The 19,779-nt window shown below is 50.0% G+C and overlaps 1 protein-coding gene across 1 annotated transcript in view; it reads left to right on the top strand.

The window, feature by feature from the left end:
- The window catches only part of BEAN1 (brain expressed associated with NEDD4 1), a 38,861-nt gene that overhangs the window by 18,362 nt on the left and 720 nt on the right, over positions 1–19,779 (top strand). The window contains exons 3-5 of the mRNA XM_028477532.1: positions 13,321–13,584; positions 18,393–18,543; positions 19,575–19,775. Coding sequence (XP_028333333.1) covers positions 13,321–13,584; positions 18,393–18,543; positions 19,575–19,775 — 616 coding nt within the window. The remainder of the gene's footprint in view (positions 1–13,320; positions 13,585–18,392; positions 18,544–19,574; positions 19,776–19,779) is intronic.

The following is a 19,779-nucleotide window of genomic DNA, read 5'->3' as shown; positions in this document are numbered from 1 at the left end:
TGTCTTATTGGCCAGAATTTAGTCACATGTCCACCCCTAAGCCAATCATACTGAGGGGATGGTAATACCAAGACTGGCTTACCAAGCTAGTCTGTAAAAGGACAAAGGTTGTTAGAACCTAGTCCCCCCTCAGTCTAACATGGAGGCAGTGGACAGTCAGACTAGCAAACCCTTTCCCTCCTGCCTACTCAGTCCTTCCCCTCTGGTCCCCAAGACTCCAGGAGGACCTGTGAAAGTTAGGAGTGAGAACTGAACTGAGGAATTCCTTTTCTGGGGATTCTCTGGGGTTGGTTTTTTGTTTGTTTAGTAGAGATCCCAGCTCACAAGAGTGAATACTTAAATATTCAGGAGATTCATGACCCGTTTAATCATTGGTAGCCAGCCTGAAATCCATCATGATGGGAGTATTTACACCATGGAAATTGGCAACCAACACTAAAAATCAGGGATTTTTCTTTCTTTCTTTTTTTTCCTAGAAAGCTGGTTTGCCAGCGCATCACTGTATAAAACATACACGCAGGAAGGTGCACAAATCGTTAGTGTACAACTCAATGAATCTTCACAAACTAAGCACACTCAGATCAAGAAACACATCATAAACTGCATCCCAGAACATCTACCGTGTGCTCTTCCAGTCACTACCCCATGCCCAGGTCAACCACTGTCTTGACTTCTGTCACCATAAATTAGTTTTGACTGTTTTTGACCTTTATACATTTGGAATCATACAGTATGTTCTCTTTTGTTTCTGGCTTCTTTTGTTCAACATTCCATTGTGAGATTCAACCATAGTATTGTATATAATTGTAGATCACTTATTCTCATCACCATATAGTATTTCATTGTGTCAGTATACCACAAATAATTTATCCACTCTACTTTAATGGACATCTGAGTAGTCTTCAGTTTGGGGCTATGAATGAATAGTGAACATTGTAGTAGAGTGCTGTCCAATAGAGCTTTCTGCAATAATGAAAATGTTCTATATCTTCACTGCCCAATATGATAGCCACAACCCATGTGCAGCTATTGAGCCCTTGAAATGTAGCTAGGGCAAATGAGGAACTGAATTTTTTTAGTTTAAGTATACTTGATTTACAATATTGTATTAGTTTCAGGTGTACAGCATAGTGCTTCAGTATTTTTGCATTAGAAGTTATTACCAGATAATAGGTATAAATCCCTGTGTCATACAGTATATCCTTGTTGCTTATCTATTTTATGTATAGTAGTTTGTATCTGTTAATCCCATATCCCTAATTTGTCCCTCTCCCCTTCCTTCTCCCCTTTGATAACCACAAGTTTGTTTTCTATATCTGTGAGTCTATTTTGCATATACATTCATTTATTTTTGAGATTCTACATATAAGTGATATCATATAGTATTTGTCTTTCTCTGTCTTATTTCACTAAGCATAACATTCTCTAGGTCCATCCACATTGCTACAAATGGCAGTATTTCGTTCTTTTTATGGCAGAGTAATATTCCATTATATATATACCACATTTCTTAATCCAATTGTCTGTTGATGGGCACCTTGGGTTGCTTCCATGTCTTGGCTATTGTAAACAGTGCTGCTATGAACATTGGGGTGCATAAATCTTTTTGAATTGGTGTTTTCATTTTTTCCAGATATATACTCAGGAGTGGAATTGCTGGATTATATGGTAGTTCTATTTTCAGTTTTTTAAGGAACATCACACTGTTTTCCATAGTGACTGCACCAACTTACATTCCCAGCAACAGTGTACGTGGGTTCCCTTTTCTCCACATCCTCTCCAACATTTGTTATTTGTGGTCCTTTTGACGACAACCATCCTGACAGGCGTGAGGTGATACCCCATTGTGGTTTTGATTTGCATTTCTCTAATAATTAGTGATGTTGGGCATCTTTTCTTGTGCCTGTTAGCCATCTCTATGTCTTCTTTGGAAAAAACGTCTATTCAAGCCTTCTGCCCATTTTTTGACTGGATTTTTTTTAATATTGAGCAGTATGAGCTGTTTGTATATTTTGGACATTAATCCCTTGTTGTTATCATCATTTTCAAATATTTTCTCCCATCCTGTAGGTTGTCTTTTCATTTGTTGATGGTTTCTTTTGCTGTGCAAAAGCTTTTAAGTTTAATTAGGTCCCATTTGTTTATTTTGCTTTTATGTCTTTTGCCTTAGGAAACTGATCCAAGGAAATATTGCTCCAAATTATGTCAAAGAGTGTCCTGCCTATGCTCTCTTCCAAGAGTTTTATGGTTTCATGTCTTACATTTAGGTCTTTAAACCCTTTTAAAGTTTATTTTTGTAGTATACAGTGTGAGGGAATGTTCTAATCTCATTGTTTTACATGTGGCTATCCAGTTTTCCCAGCACCACTTGTTAAAGACGCTGTCTCTTCTCCATTGTATATTCTTGCCCCCTTTGTCATAGATTGATTAACCATAGGTGTGTGGGTTTATTTCCAGGTTCTCTTTTCTGTTCCATTGATCTATGTGTCTGTTTTTGTGCCAATACCATGCTGTTTTGATTACTGTAACTTTGTAGTATAGTCGGAATTTGGCAGGGTTATACCTCCAGCTTTGTTTTTTGGTGTTTTTTTTTTTTTGGTTTGTATTTAATTTTATTGGAGTACAGTTGATTTACAATGTTGTGTTAGTTTCAGGTGTACAGCAAAGTGATTCAATTATATATATATATATTCACATTCTTTTTTAGATTCTTTTCTCATATAGGTTATCACAGAATACTGAGTAGAATTCCCTGTGCTATACAGTAGGTCCTTATTGGTTATCTATCTTAGATATAGTAGTGTGTGTATCTGCCAGTTTTGTTCTTTTTTTCTCAGGACTGCTGTGGCAATTTGGGGTCTTTTATGGTTCCACATAAGTTTTAGGATTATTTGTTCTAGTTCTGTGAAAAATGTCCTGGGTATTTTGATAGGGATTGCATTAAATCTATAGATTTCTTTGGATAGTATGACATTTTAATAACGTTAATTCTTCCAATCTAGGAGCATGGGATATCTTTCTATTTCTTTGAATCATCTTCAATTTTGAGGAACTGAATTTTAATTTAATTTTCATTAATTTAAGTAGCTACAAGCGGCTAGTGGCTACCATACTGGACAGCACTGTTCTAGTACATGACTTTTGGTGAACATATTGATGCATTTCTGTTGGAGAATTCATTCTGCCCAGGAGTGGAATTTCTGGGTTATAGGACATCCATGTGTTTGGCTTTAATAGATAGAGCTAAACAGTTTTCCAGAGTGGCTGTACCAATCCACACTGCTAACATCAATATATGATAGCTCTAGTTGCCCTACATCCTCACCAATGCTTGGTGTTGTCTGGATTTTTTCACTTTAGCCATTCTGGTAGATAGTAGAGATATTACCTTGTGGTTTCATTTGAATTTCTCTGGTGATTAAGTACAGTGTATTTAGCACCTTGGCTATCCTCTTTTGTGAAGTGATGGTTTAAGCCTTTAGCCCACTTTTTCATTGGGTCTTTTTATTACTGATTTCTAGGAGTTTTTTATATATTCTGACTACCAGTCCTGTGTTGGACATATTATTGCAAAAATCTTCTCCCTCTTTGTGGACTGCTTTTTGACTCTTATAATCATGTCTTTGGATTCGGAAATGTTCTTAAACTTTTATATATAGACTATTTATCTATTCTTGTATATAATTATTTGCTTTATGCATATTTAACTTCAAAATTTACAGAAAATAAAATGATATGGAGCATACAGTTAGGGGATACCCTCTTGTACTCCTTAGGAGCAGAGGATTCTATTGCTGCACTTCAAAGAATACATTTTTACAAACGTGAAAGCCAAGGTGGGCACCTTTTAAGTCGGATGGCAGCCTTGTTAAAGAGTTTTTGTCTATTACTGAAATTTCAGGTTTTAGGTTAAATGAAATTTAAAGGACTGCTAGTGAAACAATTTAAACGTTTTTAAAAATCTCTCATTTTTTTCAAGATAAAAGAGTACCTCCAACACTAAAATACTGACAGTGATCCCAATAGTTTAAGTACTATTATAGTACACGTGGCTACTACACATGCACAGTATGTCACCAACACTAAGAATAACAAGAAGAATCATAGCACTGGGGCACAGCGGCTCTCATTATCCTTGCGAGCAAACAGGATGATCAATTACACCTGAGCGATATTAGTGCACTGGCGTATCTACCAAGTGTAAAATCCAGTTATCTAAAACAACATGACTATCAGATTCCCAGACAGTATGTTATTTCTGAGTTTGTATATTCAGAAACCTGTGTGTTGTTCCTTAAATTCTTTTAAAATAGGAATTACATTGAGCATTAAAAACACTTAACTAAGTAATGTAACCACCATAGTGGGTGAAGTTCAGTGTCTGGTTTAACAAATGTTTACTATCATTTCAAAATCAATTTCTGCTCAATCCTAGCACAGCCAGCATTTCTCCTGCAGTGACATTTATTTTTAAATGCACAAGAATGAAAGGCCCAGCTATACACCACTGACTTATTACAAGAGCCATGGGGAGGGCAAGCTGATGAAACACACACAAGAGGAGAGAGACGCGCACAGCATCATCCCTTTGTTCGACACTGACTTTGATTTAGAGTAGAATGCAAAAAACGTATTATAAAAACAGAATGAGGACCTGTTTCTAAGTGTAGTAGGTAACCAAGAACTATACTTCCACTGCAAAAATCTTTATAGGAATCAAGTACTAAAGTGACACTAATACTGAAACATAGGTAATCAGAAGTAGCAAAAGTACTGGTAGTATGAGTCATCATCAAAAGACAGCCCGGGCAAATATCACACGTTTCCCGTCAGCTGCTGCTAAGACTTGCATTTTTCGAACTGAAAAGGGATACTGTGGGGCTTTTTACTTATCAGTTATTTGAAGAAAGGCTGTCTTAGGTCCCCTCATTGAACATGAGGCCTAGGTTACCAAATTAGTTTTCCTATATCACCACAAGATGTATTATACTCAGCTAATACTGTTTGACATTGAATCGCTATAATTGATGGTATGGCTACTCTCTTGGGTCTCCCGCAAAGAACAAACCTACTGGAGTAAAACAGCTAATTGTGCAAAAATGGAGGATCCCATAAGGATGTGGAAGAAGGACACTTCTGTGTCTCGGGATCTATTATCTGGTTCCAGGCACCTGTACAGATTCCTCCATGAGAAACATTCACCAGTGTCCTGGGGCAGGTTACAAATGATTTAGAAAGTCTTTCAAAACTTTCCCCTTGCTCCAGCCATGGCCTTGACCCTGTTCACATCTCCGTCCCTGGGCCCCCTGCCCACCTAGAAGCCCAATCTCCCACCAAAGATCTTTATTTTAATATAGGCCAACTTAGCCGTTTTTTTGATGGTTAGTACCTTTGTATCCTGTTTAAACAATCCAAGGTCATAAAGATGTTCTACAGTGTTTTCCATTTGGAGCTTTACTGTTTTGCCTTTCACGTCTAACACTACGTCTAGGGGTGTTTTTAAAGATTTTCAGGTTTAATTGTCATATATTGAGCACCTACTGTGTGCCAAGCATCCTGCTAGGCAGTGTGCTTTGATCAGTTCAAAGAAATTGCTGTTCCCATTGTACAAATGAAGTGATAGAAGCTTAGAGGTGTAAACTGCCCCGAGGGCACCACCTGCAAGAGGCAGGGCCAAGATTTGAACCCAGGACTGTCTGTCTTACTTAGCCAGATCCCAGGACCAGATGCAGGTCAGCTCTGGTGCAGGAGCTCTGGGCTTCCTCCTGCCCTGAGGAAGATGGCTGAGGAGGGATCCTTCTCCTAGAGGACACTAGGACCATGCACCGTCTCAGGACACTGAATGTTGGTGAATAAAAGGCCTTAGGACCGGGACTGGTTTGCCCCAGCTCAGGGCTGCAAAGCAATCTTGGGGGTGGGCATGGGGGTCCAGGGCTTGTCCCCAAACACTGCATAACGTTTTTAGAAACCCACATTCCCTGAACCACACGCTGAGAAACAATTCCAAAGCTCCACGGTTCGGTGTGATGGTGTCAGTCATTTGAGATCATCAGGATATATCATGGCCAAGAAGTACCTATCTTTGCCTGGTCTACTAGTTTTTCTCATCCTACCTACTAAAGTGACATGTTATGTTAATAGATCTCCTAGTCTTAAACCATTCTGGCATTCCTGGAATAAGTCCTTTCTACTTATGATATATTATTTTTAATACACTGCTGCCCTGGCACTGGTTTCCCACATGCCCTTGTATTCTAGGAGTTGAGGGAACCACTGTGGAGCAGGGGACAAAATCCCATCACCTCTAACATGTTCCAGAATCAGAACCCACAAAAGCAAACGGCCAAAACAAAACTCAAGGAAGACAGTACTTGGGATGGGGACTCGGCCACTGTGGCCCAAGAACATACCTTTAGGCTGGTCCAGCTTGTGGTGGGATAGCTGAGGATAATTTGCTGCATTCATGAATTTAACACTGTACATATCAATTATTCATGGAAAGTCCACACTGTAGTAAGTGGTCATTTTTCGAAGCCACGATTTTGAGTCTCATAATGCAAACTGGGATGTGATAGCTAATCCCCTAGCTGATGGGCGGGCCAAGCCAGCCCCCACTCCCACCCAGCATCTGCTTCTCCACACAGTTCCACTATTTCCTACCCATCGAGCAGGCACAGTGACTGCTGGTGTTATAAAAGCTTGTGTTCTCTCTGGAAAACAGCCTAAGAGCCAACTCTAGGTGGGGACGGAAGAGGAGAGAAAATGAGTACAGGGCCATTGATGATTCTAGCAAGAAAAGGAAGAGTTTGGTGTGGGTTCAAGTAGAAAGTCTAATTCTGCCATGGCTTGGTTCCGTAATGTCAGCCAGTTTACCACTTCCTCTGCAGAAGTAGGGAAAAGTGGCTTGTGACACTGTTTCAATGAGTTTTCCAGCCAACAAATAAATTGTTCATCAAACCAGAGATAAAACCTTAGTGAATGATGACAAGACGGTAAACTTAGGGAGTTTGGCTATGTAGAGGTACATGTGAGTTAATTTTGGTGAGTTTATTTAAGTGGCAGAATCTAGCTCAATAGTGGAATAAATCACTTTCATCTTATATTTATAGAATCATGAAAGGCCTGTGGGTGGTCACTTATATTTTTCCAGTTATATTTTAATGCAGTGGCTGAAAATCTTCCACTTGGCAATGGAGCACTCTCCTATTAACTCTGATGTGTAAAACGGAGGGAAGCAAACTACTCTGCATGACGTGAGAGCAGAGAACTCCATGATGTAGCAAGACTTTCCCTCTCAGCACTGGGGCACCTGTGTGGGAACTCTTGCTTTCCACGGTTTAAGAGGTTCATTCTAGTTGATTCATATACATGTTCCTAGTGCCTAGCATGTGTCCAGGCATAGAATAAGCACTTAGTGAGTATTGGTGAGTGGATGGATGGGTGGGTAGACGGATGGATGATCTATTGAATATATGGATGGATGCATGGATGATCAAGTAGATCCTGAATAGATGCCTAGATAGATAAGTACATTAGGAGGGTGAGTGAATTCATGGAGGACTGATTAATAGCTGGATGACTTCACATTCCAGTCCTCCTTTCCACTATAACCTGCCCCACCTGTAATCCCACAAATGGCCAAGTAAAACGTGTCAGGGCCTTGACATGACATTAGCTGACTTCTTACAGAGCTACATCCCGTTGTAAGAAGAATCCTGAACACCAAGCAGCCTCTTCCTCATCCCCATAATCCCAATGTTCAGGGGACATCCCACAGCCTCACCCCAGGAGCACCTCCTCCTTTCCTGAGCTCTGTTGGGACCTTACCCCTCTGTACTCCTGCCCGGGCCCCTTCCTCCCTCCCCTGATCTTGTCCTGCTGGTTCATCCTTCAAGACCCAGCCCCTCTGTGTGGACGTCCCTGACCTGTTCCCGGTGCTCTGACTCTCTCCATCACAGTCTCCTGGTAACTAGGTGATATCACCAAGTGGGTTGAGAGGCTGCCCAAAACAGAAGGGGAGGAGACTCAGAAGTGCCCAAGCAAGTGAGCCTGCCCTGCCACGTCCCCTGCCCCAGTCCCTGCCGGGAGGCTGAGACCAGCCATTGGTAAGCAGAGGGAAGGCGGTGCCTGAATCCTGCTCCCCAGATTCCCTCCAGTGACCTCAAGGCCTCACCCTAGTGGCTTCGGCAGTGGAGAAAGAGATGAACTACTGAGGCCAGACTTGCCAGGGAAGTGGACCCATGACAAATGTCTTCAGAATTTTTTGTGACAGGAACCATCAGTCAGATCTCAGTCCTTGGCCCCCCTTCTCCCTCTAGCCAGCGTCTCCGAAGGTGTGGGCAGGACTGGAGGCCTAAAGATGCTGGCTCAGCACCTCCACTGTCTCGGTGCCTTTCCTTTGTCAATGCTCCCAGGTGGCTTCAGGCTGCAAAGAGCACTTGCCTGAACCCAGACAGAGTGACTGCACAGCTGCCCACACACTACACTCAGCAAGGAGTCAGTAGTGATGGTCTGCCTCAGCTTCCCTGCCCTGCACGTTCCCCACTGTTTCCCAGCCTGCAGCCAGCCCTGACCCCATCCCCCGACGCAAGCCTGGATCTCACTGCCTTGCCCGTTGTGTTCACCTGGTTCCCACCTCCTCCCCACCCCTTTCAGACCCTTTCACCCACCCTGCAGGAAGAACGGCTCAAGAATAATTGTCTTTCAGACAGATAGCGAGCAGGTCCAGAGAGGGCAGGGGACAAACTCACTCTACAGCAAGTGAGTGGTAGAACCAGGAACGGAGCCCCGTTCTCCTACCTCCACCTCCACCGCACCCAACTCTCTTCCCCTGCTCTGGGCCCTAGTGCATGGATTATCAGGCACACCTGGGTTCAGATCCCAGCTCTGCCACGAAACTAGGTGGGCAAACTTCAGCTCACCAAGATTCAGTGTCCTATAAATGGGGGTGACAATGGTTCCGCACAGAGAGGGGGCAAACGCCAGACCCGGCCCCACACCCAGGCCGCGGTCATGCAGGGCCTCTGACCCACCTGTGGTTCCCAGTCCCAGCCTGGAGCAGAGGTCTGGAGGCGCGAGAGCTGGCTTCTGCCTGGCACAGCAGAGGCCCACGGATCCAGGCACCATCCCAGCCCTGAAGGGGACCTTGGGGCCCCACCTGCAGAGTGGGGAGAGCACCAGGGTTGTCGCTAAGGCCTGCTCAAAGGACGTCAGCTTGGCGCGGTAGAGGAACTCTCCTCAGGGGCAGCTGCCCTTCAAGTGCTTTCAGCTGAGCCCGGCTCCACGCTCCGAGGGCGGGAGCTGCGGGCTTCCCCCACGCTCCACGTTCCACGCTCCACGCTCCACGCTCCCCGCTCCAGGAACTCTCCTCAGGGGCAGCTGCCCTTCAAGTGCTTTCAGCTGAGCCCGGCTCCACGCTCCGAGGGCGGGAGCTGCGGGCTTCCCCCACGCTCCACGTTCCACGCTCCACGCTCCACGTTCCACGCTCCACGCTCCCCGCTCCACCCTCCACGCTCCACGCTCCACGCTCCACCCCCCACGCTCCACGCTCCACCCTCCACGCTCCACGCTCCACGCTCACGTGGACCCTCACAGCAGCCTACTTGCTGGTGTCCCCTCACCCAGCGTCCAGTTCTGCGGCCAGAGGGCGCTCTTAAAACACTGTGACCGCGCCCCTTCATGTCTCCTCTCTGCCCTTGAGATAAAAGACGGTCTCTTGATTTGACCTTCATGGAGGGCTCCTGCCAGCCCTTCAAAACTCAGCAATGTTCCTTCAGCTGATGATATACCTTCACCCTGAATAAGACGTAGGTCATGGCCTACTTTGACTACATGTTAAGGTGGCCCAGAAAAAGCAAAGCATCGTTTTAGGGAGAGAAAAATTTTACTTTAGCAAGATCCCAAAAACATGAGCGCCAGTGCACAGTGCCTGGTAGCCACAGAGTGGCATCTTGGCATCTTGGGGCTTTGGCTGCCCGCTGACCCGGGTCCCTCTTTGTGGGCTGAGTGACATTGGACAAATAACCTGTCTGAAGCCCAGTATCTCCACCTGTTAATTGGAGATCCCATCATGGACCATCATAAGAATTAAATGAGATAATACAGTGCATGAAAAGTACCAAGCATGGTGCATGACACACAGTAGGTGTCCAGGAGATGATAGCTACTCATGCTGTATGTGGAGGGAGGGCCGCATCTCAGGGATGACCTGGTATCTTGAGGTACAATTTTCTCTTGATCATCAGCACCTTTGTAGAAGCTGCTTGGGAAGAAAGTCTAGGATAGGGGCAAAGTTTGCCTTACCCTCTTTCCTTTCCACAGCTGGTGCAGGGGGAGAGCGAGGCAGAGCGGTGGGAAGGGGGGCTAGCATCATGTTATTTCTCTGCAGTCATTTTTATCTTGTTGATGAAATGGACCCTGAATTTGGAAATTGGAAGTTTCCCTCATAATTTAAAGCAGCACCTACCTCCACCGGTCGCAGGGACTGGAAGATTAACTTCCCCCTGACCATGCAGGCGGACGCCTGCACCAACTGGCTCCATCTGCAGGCATGGGTGTTGCCATCTCCACGCCTGGCTGGTGATGAGCCTGGCACTGCCACGAGGGCGAGCTTCTCATTTGCTGCTGAAGCAGGGAGAGGGAGAGGCATCTTCAGGGTGACCCCATGGGACTGGCACCTCCGCAGCAGTTTCTGCGTGCTGAGCAGGGCAGGCATGCACACACAAATCCAACCCTACGTTCTCATTCTGGGCACCTCCAGCCTTGCCATGGCCAGCTTTCTGGTAGCACATCTGCCTTGGATCGTGGGGTGACCAGTACATCCCAAACCATCGCAGCAGCTGGAACAGACTGAACAGGACAGTCGAGAGCAGTGTGGACCCCATACACTCCTACCGTCCCCAAGGAGGGCTGCTGTCTCTGACATCCCCAAGCCTTGCCATTGGCTTCAAAGGTGAGAGGAAGAGGGTGACCTTGGTTGGATGGCCAGCTGGCTTGTACTTTATCAGAGAGAATACAGTAGCCGAATGACCACCGGCTCAGCTCTAGTCCAAGCCAAAAGCCTGGTCATTGGCTCAGGAGTGAAAGCACGGTGGACTGGACGAGTGGTGGCCAAAAGCTTTGTCTCATGACCAGGGTAATCACTGTGTGAAGTACTAGAAGTACTATGTTGAAAAGGATGCTGAGGCTGCCTCCTGGGCCAAACAGGAGTTAGCCATATACTGGCTATATATGATTGTGGTGTGTTACTTAATATCTTTGAGCCTCAGTATTCTCATCTATAAAATGGGGAGAACATAGCTTCAGGGATGAAGTGAGCTCTCAGCACAGAACCTACACACAGTGGGGGCTCTCAAAACAGTGGTCTGTGTTTGGCCCTCAAAGAATCCCAGAAATCTGCTTACCCTGGCATTTTCATATTAGAGGGTCAGGAGGCACGCATGCTCAGCCAAAGCCCAAGGGCAGCTCCCTCTCCCCAGTGAAGGCACCTGCAGGGGAGAAGCTTACAATGAACTTCAGCAAGCAAAGGCTTGGCTCTCAGGCTAGGATGACATTCTGGCCCAGGCAGTAAGGCCTCGAGGCCAGCCCCTCCTAATGAAGGTCAGTAGGCTGCAAGAGCCACCAGCATGGGCCAGAACTGCTGGCAGGGCATGTTCATAGCTCAGGCAAAGGCCCCAAGTTCATGCTTCACCTACCTGTCCCTGACATGGGCTGAGTGTGGGAGACGCTTTTGGAGATGGTGCTGGGAAGGGATGGGAAGGTACAGGAGGCCACAGTTGAGTTTCTACCTTCTGATTTGCATAAGTCCATGCCCTCACCTGGGAACAAAGCCCTCCTACAACTACCCAGGGAGGTAACCATCCACACTCTGCTTGATTACCACTCAAGGCAGAGACCTCATTCCCCTGAGGCAGCTCAGGGCCTCCCTGCCCCTTCCCCATCTGGTCTCAAGGCTGCAGCCACTCACTCAGTACATGGCTTGGGCACCTTTGGTGAGCCCAGGCCCAGTGCTGAGCTTGAGGACACAGAGAGCGATCAAACACAAGCCCTGGAAACCATGCATAATCATATGTGACAAATGCAGAACAGGGACTGGGACACAGGCTCTGGGAGGACAGACAGGGGGACCGCTTTCAGAACAGGGCCCAGGAAAGCTTGCCCCTGACCCTGTGGCTCACTGAGTATCTGAAGCTGGCTCCCTATGGCTGTCCAGAGATGGGACCTGCACCCTCAGGAAGGGCTCATGCCTGGGGCAGGGGACAGTGGAGAGTGAGCTCGGGACTTTGAAGCTTGGGCCTGAGTTCTCACTCGGCTCAACCACAGAGTAACTGAGTGACCATGGGCTGGAGCTGAGCATCAGTCCACGCATCTATAAAAGGGGAAAACCACATCCCTGCTCAGTTGAGTGGGAGGGAATTAAGGGGCAGTCACGGACACTCACTAATGTGGTACTGGTTCTCCCTGAGCGAGGCAGCAAGTGCCCATGGATGGTCCTGGCTGATTCTAACCCTTCCCTGGGACTCCAGCCCCCAGGGCTCCATCATCTTATCTTATGGGAGGACAAAGCCATCATGGGCCCCAGAAGCTTCCTTTAGTAGGGCTCTCAGGGACCCACCATACCACACCCCTTCCTAGAAGCCCCTTCCCACCTCTCTGCACCTTTATCCTTGCTCTTCCCCTGCGTGGAATACCTCCTAGCTTCACCTCCTCTGGGAAGCCTTCCCTGATCTGATCCAACCCACTGTCATGTCTGGGTCAGTTACTGCTCATAACCCCAGGCCTGCCTGATTTCCCTGGAGTCCCCTCGGTAGGTTTCGCCTCTTAGGTAGGAGGCCAGTGTTGGAGGCCAGCACATCTGGTCCTCATACTCTGACCCCTGTGTATCCCCCATCCCTTCCCAAGGCTTTGGTAAAGTCATGCTGACCTTCCAACCTCATGTCTTGGTGGAATAGAGTCCTTGTCTAGCACTGAGTCAGGTTCAGTGGGTTCAAGACTCAGCTCTGCTGCTAATTTGCTGTGTGACCTTGAGAAAGTCCACTGCCCTCTCTGAGCTTCCTTTTTCCTTTCTGTGAGTTGGTTGAGCTCCTAGGCCAGAGGCTTCAGAGGAGAGGCGAGGAGGTCAGCCCTCACTAGCAGAGGCTCCTGCAGGCAGCGGGACGAGGCGCTGCTCCCCTCCTCCCTGGAAGGAGCAGTCAGGATAGAGAACTGAATATTCTCCATTTATTTAGGGATGAATAACTCACAGGGCAGCAGGGAGGGAGGAGGAAGGTGTGGGGCAGGGTCTGTGCCCCGGCTCAGCGTCCTCTCTCTCTCTGTCCACAGTAGCTCGATACAACCGCACCAGCTACTTCTACCCGACGTTCTCAGAGAGCTCAGAGCACAGCCATCTGCTCGTGTCTCCTGTGCTGGTGGCAAGCGCAGTCATAGGTGTGGTCATCATCCTCTCCTGCATCACCATCATCGTGGGCAGCATCCGCAGGGACAGGCAAGCCCGGCTCCAGCGGCACCGCCACCGCCATCGCCGCCACCACCACCACCACCATCGCCGCCGCCGCCGCCGCCATCGAGAGTACGAACACGGCTACGGTGAGCTGCCGCCCAGCCCGGGCCCTGGGACCCCTGTAGCCCAGGAGGCATCAGGGAGGTGGCAGCTCTGCCATGGGTGGCGCAGGGTGGTCAGAGGAGGCATCCTCGAGGTCATAAGTAATCAGGAAGAGCTCAGAGGCACTCACCATGTCTCAGTGGCATAAGAAGCCCAGTTGTCTGCCAAGGGTGAGGCTGAAGGTCAAAGGGAGGGTGTGGTGCTCCCTCCCCAGCCCTGGCCACTGTGAGACCAGGCCTGCCTGTTCCTACCCTTGTATCACCAGCCTGACCCCTGGAGAGTGCAGGGCTGGTGCTCAGAGCAGGCCCACCCACAACAAGGAGCCCAGGTACCACCCTCGACCTCCCCCCCGACCCCAGGATGTGGCCGGTCAGGCCCAGGACGGCCAGCATGCCCACCGCACATAACTAGACCCGTGCCCTCCACTCCTCCTGCTCCTCCCCAGGCACCCCTTTCATGCTGCTTCCCGCCTCTGCACCTTTGCATATGCTCTTCCCTGTGCCCAGAATGCCATTCCCCATACTTCCTCACCTGACAAAAGCCTACTTGTCCTTCCAGACCTGGCTCAAATACCACCTCCTTTTGGAAGTTTCTCTGGCCCCTCCTCACCCACCCCCCCAGGCACGGGTTGACCCCCATTCCCTGTACTTCCTTAGCATTGTACCCACACTCCCATCAGTACCCCGACACAGGATGGCTGTGTTGCATCGGTGAAAGCAGGAGCTGCATGTAGCTCTCCGAGAGTTGAGCTCACAGCCCAGAACAGGACCTGGCCCAGAAGAAGTACTCCACGGGCAAGGGAAGGAACCACTTCATTTCATCCTCACAGCAAGAGCCGTGTTAGCCCATGTTAAAGACTGGGAAGCTGGAGGGACTTGTTGAATGGCCTGAGTGCCCCCGAGCCTGCGCCTCGTACTTAGAGCCTAGGAGAGATGCCCACAGGAGTTCCCTAGATTAAGGCTGAGCAGTCAGCCTTGGCCTTGAGGAGAGAGAGATGGACCTAGGGGCAGGCTAGTCCATCCTGAGTCTGTGGTGGAGCCACGGGGCCTGTGCCACATGAGCAAGGCCCTGTCCCTGACATCAGAGCAGGTGGGGTGACAGCAGGCCACAGCCAGGCCAAGTCTGGGGTCAAGCCTTTGCTTACCCACCCCCCCGCTCCGCTGACTCACAGCAGCCCTGCAGCCCTGTTACCGTGGAGACCCCTCTGTGGGGCTCCCACCTCTCTGCCCATTTCTATTCTCAGCTCTGGCTTTGGCACCTCCTTGGGGCCTCAGCAGGGAGCCTGGAGGTGCTGATGCCCCTACACCACCTTCTAGCCTTCAGGGGGCGCCCAGGGGCTGCAAGGAGCCTTGGAAAGAAGCCAGGGAAGAGGGGACATGAAAGCAGCAGAGCACCAACGAACACCACCCTACTGGCCCTGGGGACCCTCTGTCCTTCAGATGCCCTCCCCCTGGCTCTAGTGACTCAGCCTCTCCCGGGCTCTCTCCCACTGCTCTGGCTGCTCCTTCTCAGACTTTTCGGTGGATTCCTATTCTCTGAGGAGAGGAATATGAAGGTCCCTCAGAGCCCAACCCTGGGCCCTGGGTCCTCTCTCTGTACCCACCCCATCTGTACCCATGTCCATCTCATCCACCTGCCAGCTCCAGGCACCACCCACCACCCTCACCCAGCTGTCCCTGAGACACGGCCCCCTGAAGTCTCAGAGGCACCTCAGACCCAGGGGGTCCAAAACAGCCTTAATCTTCTGCTTCTTACTGCACAACCTCAGGAAAGTTGCTTAACCTCTGTGAGTCATCTGTACAATGGGTACACAGGGAACCACCCAAAAAAGTTATTGTCAGGACTAAATTAGCACAGTACCTGGCTTACGAGTAAGTGCTCAGTAAATGTTAACTATTTTCATGTTCTCTCCCTACCACCCCGAGAATACCTACTCCAGGGCCACTTCACTAATGCTGCAACCTCCACACCTGCCAGCCACCGGCCTGGCACCTCCAAGGCATTCTCCACAAGACAGTCAACATGACTGAATTGTGACTCTACTCAACACTACTCAGTGGCTCCCCGTTGCCCTCAGGACAAAGTTGGTCCTCCTCTGTCTGCCCACAGGGCCCTTCTGTAGGCTGGTCAGGTGCAGAGAGAGGAGCCAATGAATGTTTGAGAATGAATGAAGGAGTGAGTGAATGAGAGAGACAGAAAGACCAAGAAAGGAAGGAAGGGAGGAAGGAAGGGAGGGAGGGAGGGAGGGAGGAAGAAAGGGGGAGAGAGAGAGAGAGAGAAAGAGAGAAGGACGGAGGGAGGGGAAGGAGGGGGGGGAGAGAAGGAAGGAAGGAAGGAAGGAAGGAAGGAAGGAAGGGAAATTCTCCTTCCATAAGATGGAAATACCTTGAGCTTTAAGAGACAGATCTGGTCCCCTTTCACTTGCTGGGGCTTTAGAGCAAGTGGCTTTATGTCCGATTCATCATCTGAGGGAAGGGGGTAGCCACTGTCCCCCTCTCACAAACTGCTGAGGGTGAATGAGATCGTGAGGCTAGAGCACAGAGGTGCTCATGGATGCAAATTCCTCCTCCCCGCTCTGGGGGCCTGTCAAAGGGTTGTTAACCTCGGATTTGGGCTGAATAATTAACCGAAGTATATCTTAACTTGGGTAAATAAGGGAAGAGGGAGATTTGGGTCTCCCTGGACCATTTGGGTCTGTGCTGATGTTGAAGACAGGAAAGGAAAGGAGATAAGAAAGGAATCTGGGGAGTTCAAATAGGGTGTGTGTGTGTGGAGGGGGGTTCTTTCCAGATGTTCCTCAGGACCTCCACCCAGCTGGATGTCTGGGACTGACCTGGGTCATCTCAGGATTGGGGTGTGGGCTAGGTGAGTGCCTCAGGGAAGCCTCAGTCTCCCTGAGACGCTCAGCCTCTGGGGGGCCCAAGAAAAGCAACCCAGGGAGAGAGGTGAACAGCAGTGTGGTTCGGCCCGGTCAGCTCTCAGACCTGCCCACCAGGAAACAGCCTTAGCCTTCCCGAGGTCTGGACAGCCAGAGCCCCCACCACGGGCACTGCAAGTGGGGCCCTCCCCGCAGCAACGCTGGCAGGGACGGGATCCCGGCACCAGAGCCCAGTGGCCTCGGTTCCACTTCTGTCCTCACGCACTTATTCCATGTTTTCCTCTCTCCTGAGTTTCTTCCCCAATTTCTTCCCAAAATTCTCATCCTTCAGCTGGTGCCCTAAAAGGAAACAAATCTCATTTCAGCTCCTTCTTACAGCGTATGTTATTGGGTTCCTTTTTCCTAGTAGAAAAGTAATATGTGTTCACTGTGGAAAACCTTTAAAATACAGAAAATATAAAGAAGAAAATAAGGGTTCTGATCCTGTCCTCCAGACAGAGCCGCTGTTAATATGCTTGGAATATTTTCTTCCGAGAGCTTTCTCGATGTCCATAGATAACCCTGAGACTGCACCTGCAGATAGTGTTTCCTGTCCAGAGTTTTCCATCATTGTTGTACCGAGGTGAGAAAAAGAGATGTGCGGAGTAGAAAGAGCAATCTTTGGGGTCTACAGACTATGCATGAATTCCAGCTCCACATTCTACCAGCAATGCGACCCTGAGCCTTTGGCTGTAGAATGGAAAGGACAACCGCAACAGTGCTGCTGACCTCAAAGAAAGGTCATGAGCCCCACCCAAGACAGACAAGCCCCGCCCCTGATGTTACGCCCTGCCCTCTGAGGGGAGGAGCCACCTGGGAGCCCGTTGGAGGTGGGGAGACCTCATGTCTCAACCAGTTATCTTTGCAGTTCCCACTGTCCGCGCCCCACCACCCCCCGACCCCGCCGTCTACCAGACCTGTCAGAAACTGGGAGACGGAGGAGCTGGGACATCCAGCCACCCTCGGCCCAACCAGTAATTTGCTGTGTGGCCTTCAGCAAGACAATGAGCCTCTCTGAACCCCAGCTGTAGAATGAGAAGATTGTACTCCATCGGCATTTCCTAAGCAGTGTTACTAGGGTCTCAGAAAATAAGATTCCGTAGCCAAATGCTGCACAAGCACAGTTAAATGTGTTTCTCAGCTGTGGGACATTTCAGAGCCTTTGATGTACTATGTGATAAAAACAAAAACAAGAACAAACAAAAAAAAAACAGAAGAGAGTATAGTACATGAAGTCACCAGGAGTCATCAGAGTAACCCCTTTTCTCCCTGGGATACCTAAAGGGAGGGAGGCCTGACCCCAAAGACCTCTGCTGTCCTCATTCCCTGATACTTCCTCCCATTTTTTGTGCCCCAGCCCTTCTCCACAGCTCAAAGCTTCCTGTTCACACTACAGTCTTCTTTCACAACTCCCCCACTTGGCTCAAGCTGTTCTGTTCCCTCTGCCAGGCCTGCCCCTCTTCCCCTGGCTGATTTCTAGACAAGATTCAGTTCTGGGAGCCCTTCCCCCCAGGAAGCCTTCCCTGACCTCCAAGCTGGGTCAGGCCTGTCTCTGCACCCACAGCCCCAGTACAACATCTATCAAAGCTTGTGGCATGCTGCCCACTACTAGGCTGTCCGCAGGACAGGCTGCTCACTACCCTGGGAGCCCCACCAGGGCAGGGCCAGCTCTGCTTCCTCTCTGTGACCCCCATGCCCAGCAGGGCACTGGCGCTCATATTCTGGGGCTGTTGCTGATGGAATGAAGGCAGCCCTGGTTGGTGAGGGGCAGGATGGTGAGTTGGAGAGAACAGAATCTCAGTGGCCTCAGGCAGACCTGTGAGGACCTTCCCTGGCACCAGCCTGAGGCCCAGGCTGAATGTCCGTTCCCTGCAGTGTCCGACGGGCACACGTATAGCCGCTCGAGCCACAGAACACGCTACACCTGCAGCCCTGCCGAGGACTGGCCTCCACCCTTGGACCTCAGCTCTGATGGGGACGTGGATGCCACGGTGCTCCGAGAGCTGTACCCAGATTCTCCACCAGGGTAAGGAGGCCTGAGAGGGCAGGGCTCTGGGCAAGAATCCCCAGCCCCCATGGGAAACAGCAACACCCCACATGGAATAAATGCAGAAAACATCTGCTCAGTGGGCGTGGCCATCTCCTCACCCTCCTGACCAAGCTGGTCCCTGTAAGGTGGGGCGTGACTTAGCAGATGTCCCTGAGAGACACTCGAAAAGGAAAAAGGAAGAAACGTTCAGCTCCTTCAGGCTGGGTGAAGAGGTGAGGTGGAAGGTCCAGGCCCCAGCCCCTTAGTTTGCGCCCCCAAAGCCCAAATCACATCCACTGGGATAGGCATCATTGTGTCCAGACTGCACTCATGGCCAGCAGGTGGCCCTGCCCCATGGCGGGGACAGGCTTCCCTGGGGAGCCTTTGGGTCCTATCCTGTCCTGCCAGCCACCCCCAGGCACATCGCCACCAGTTTGTACCTGAAAAGAGGAGTCTGGGCCTCCATCACTTCCCCACCAAGAGACCACTTGGGCCCCACAAACAGCCCCATCCTCCCCATCACCCTTTACCCTCTGCCCCCAGGGGCACTGGGAGGTATGAACTTCGCCTGCAGGTGGATGCTTTTTCACCCTGCAGCCATGGGCCCCAGGGGCACCTTCCTAACCCTGAAAGGGCCACTTTGGGGTGAGTTGAGACCCGGAAGTGTCTGGCAGCCTGAGGCTGCTCCCACCAGCACCACCCATGCTCGGTGGCCAGCCTGCAGATGCTCCATCAGCAGCGGCTACGGTTCTGAGCCATCTGAGACCCAGAATTCCGTGGCTCGCTCACTCAAGTTCACACGCAACACTGGGGCTGAGTCAGGGCCAGAATCCAGGTCTCGGTGGTTCTGGGGTGCCCCTCCCCAGGGAGTAGAGGGGTTTCATCGGATTCAGCGTGACAAAGGCCTGACCTGGTCCACGCCGGGCAGCTTGTCGCTGCGGCTAGGCCCCCGGCCCTTGGGGGCGACCCCGCCACCCACCACTGAGGCCGGTTTGCACAGGGCCCTGAGGGAGCCTCTTCTCTTGCAGTTACGAGGAGTGTGTGGGGCCGGGGGCCACTCAGCTGTACGTCCCCACGGACGCCCCGCCCCCCTACTCGCTGACCGACTCCTGCCCCACGCTGGACCGCGCCCTGGATGCGGGCAGTGGCCGCAGCCCCGGCCAACACCAGCAGGCACAGAGACCGCAGGGCCAGAGTGGCCTCCGCACCATTTCCATGGACACCCTGCCGCCT

The sequence above is a fragment of the Physeter macrocephalus genome, chromosome 17, assembly GCF_002837175.3.
Source record: "Physeter macrocephalus isolate SW-GA chromosome 17, ASM283717v5, whole genome shotgun sequence".
Lineage (NCBI taxonomy): Eukaryota > Metazoa > Chordata > Mammalia > Artiodactyla > Physeteridae > Physeter > Physeter macrocephalus.
This window is presented reverse-complemented; position numbering and strand designations above follow the sequence as displayed.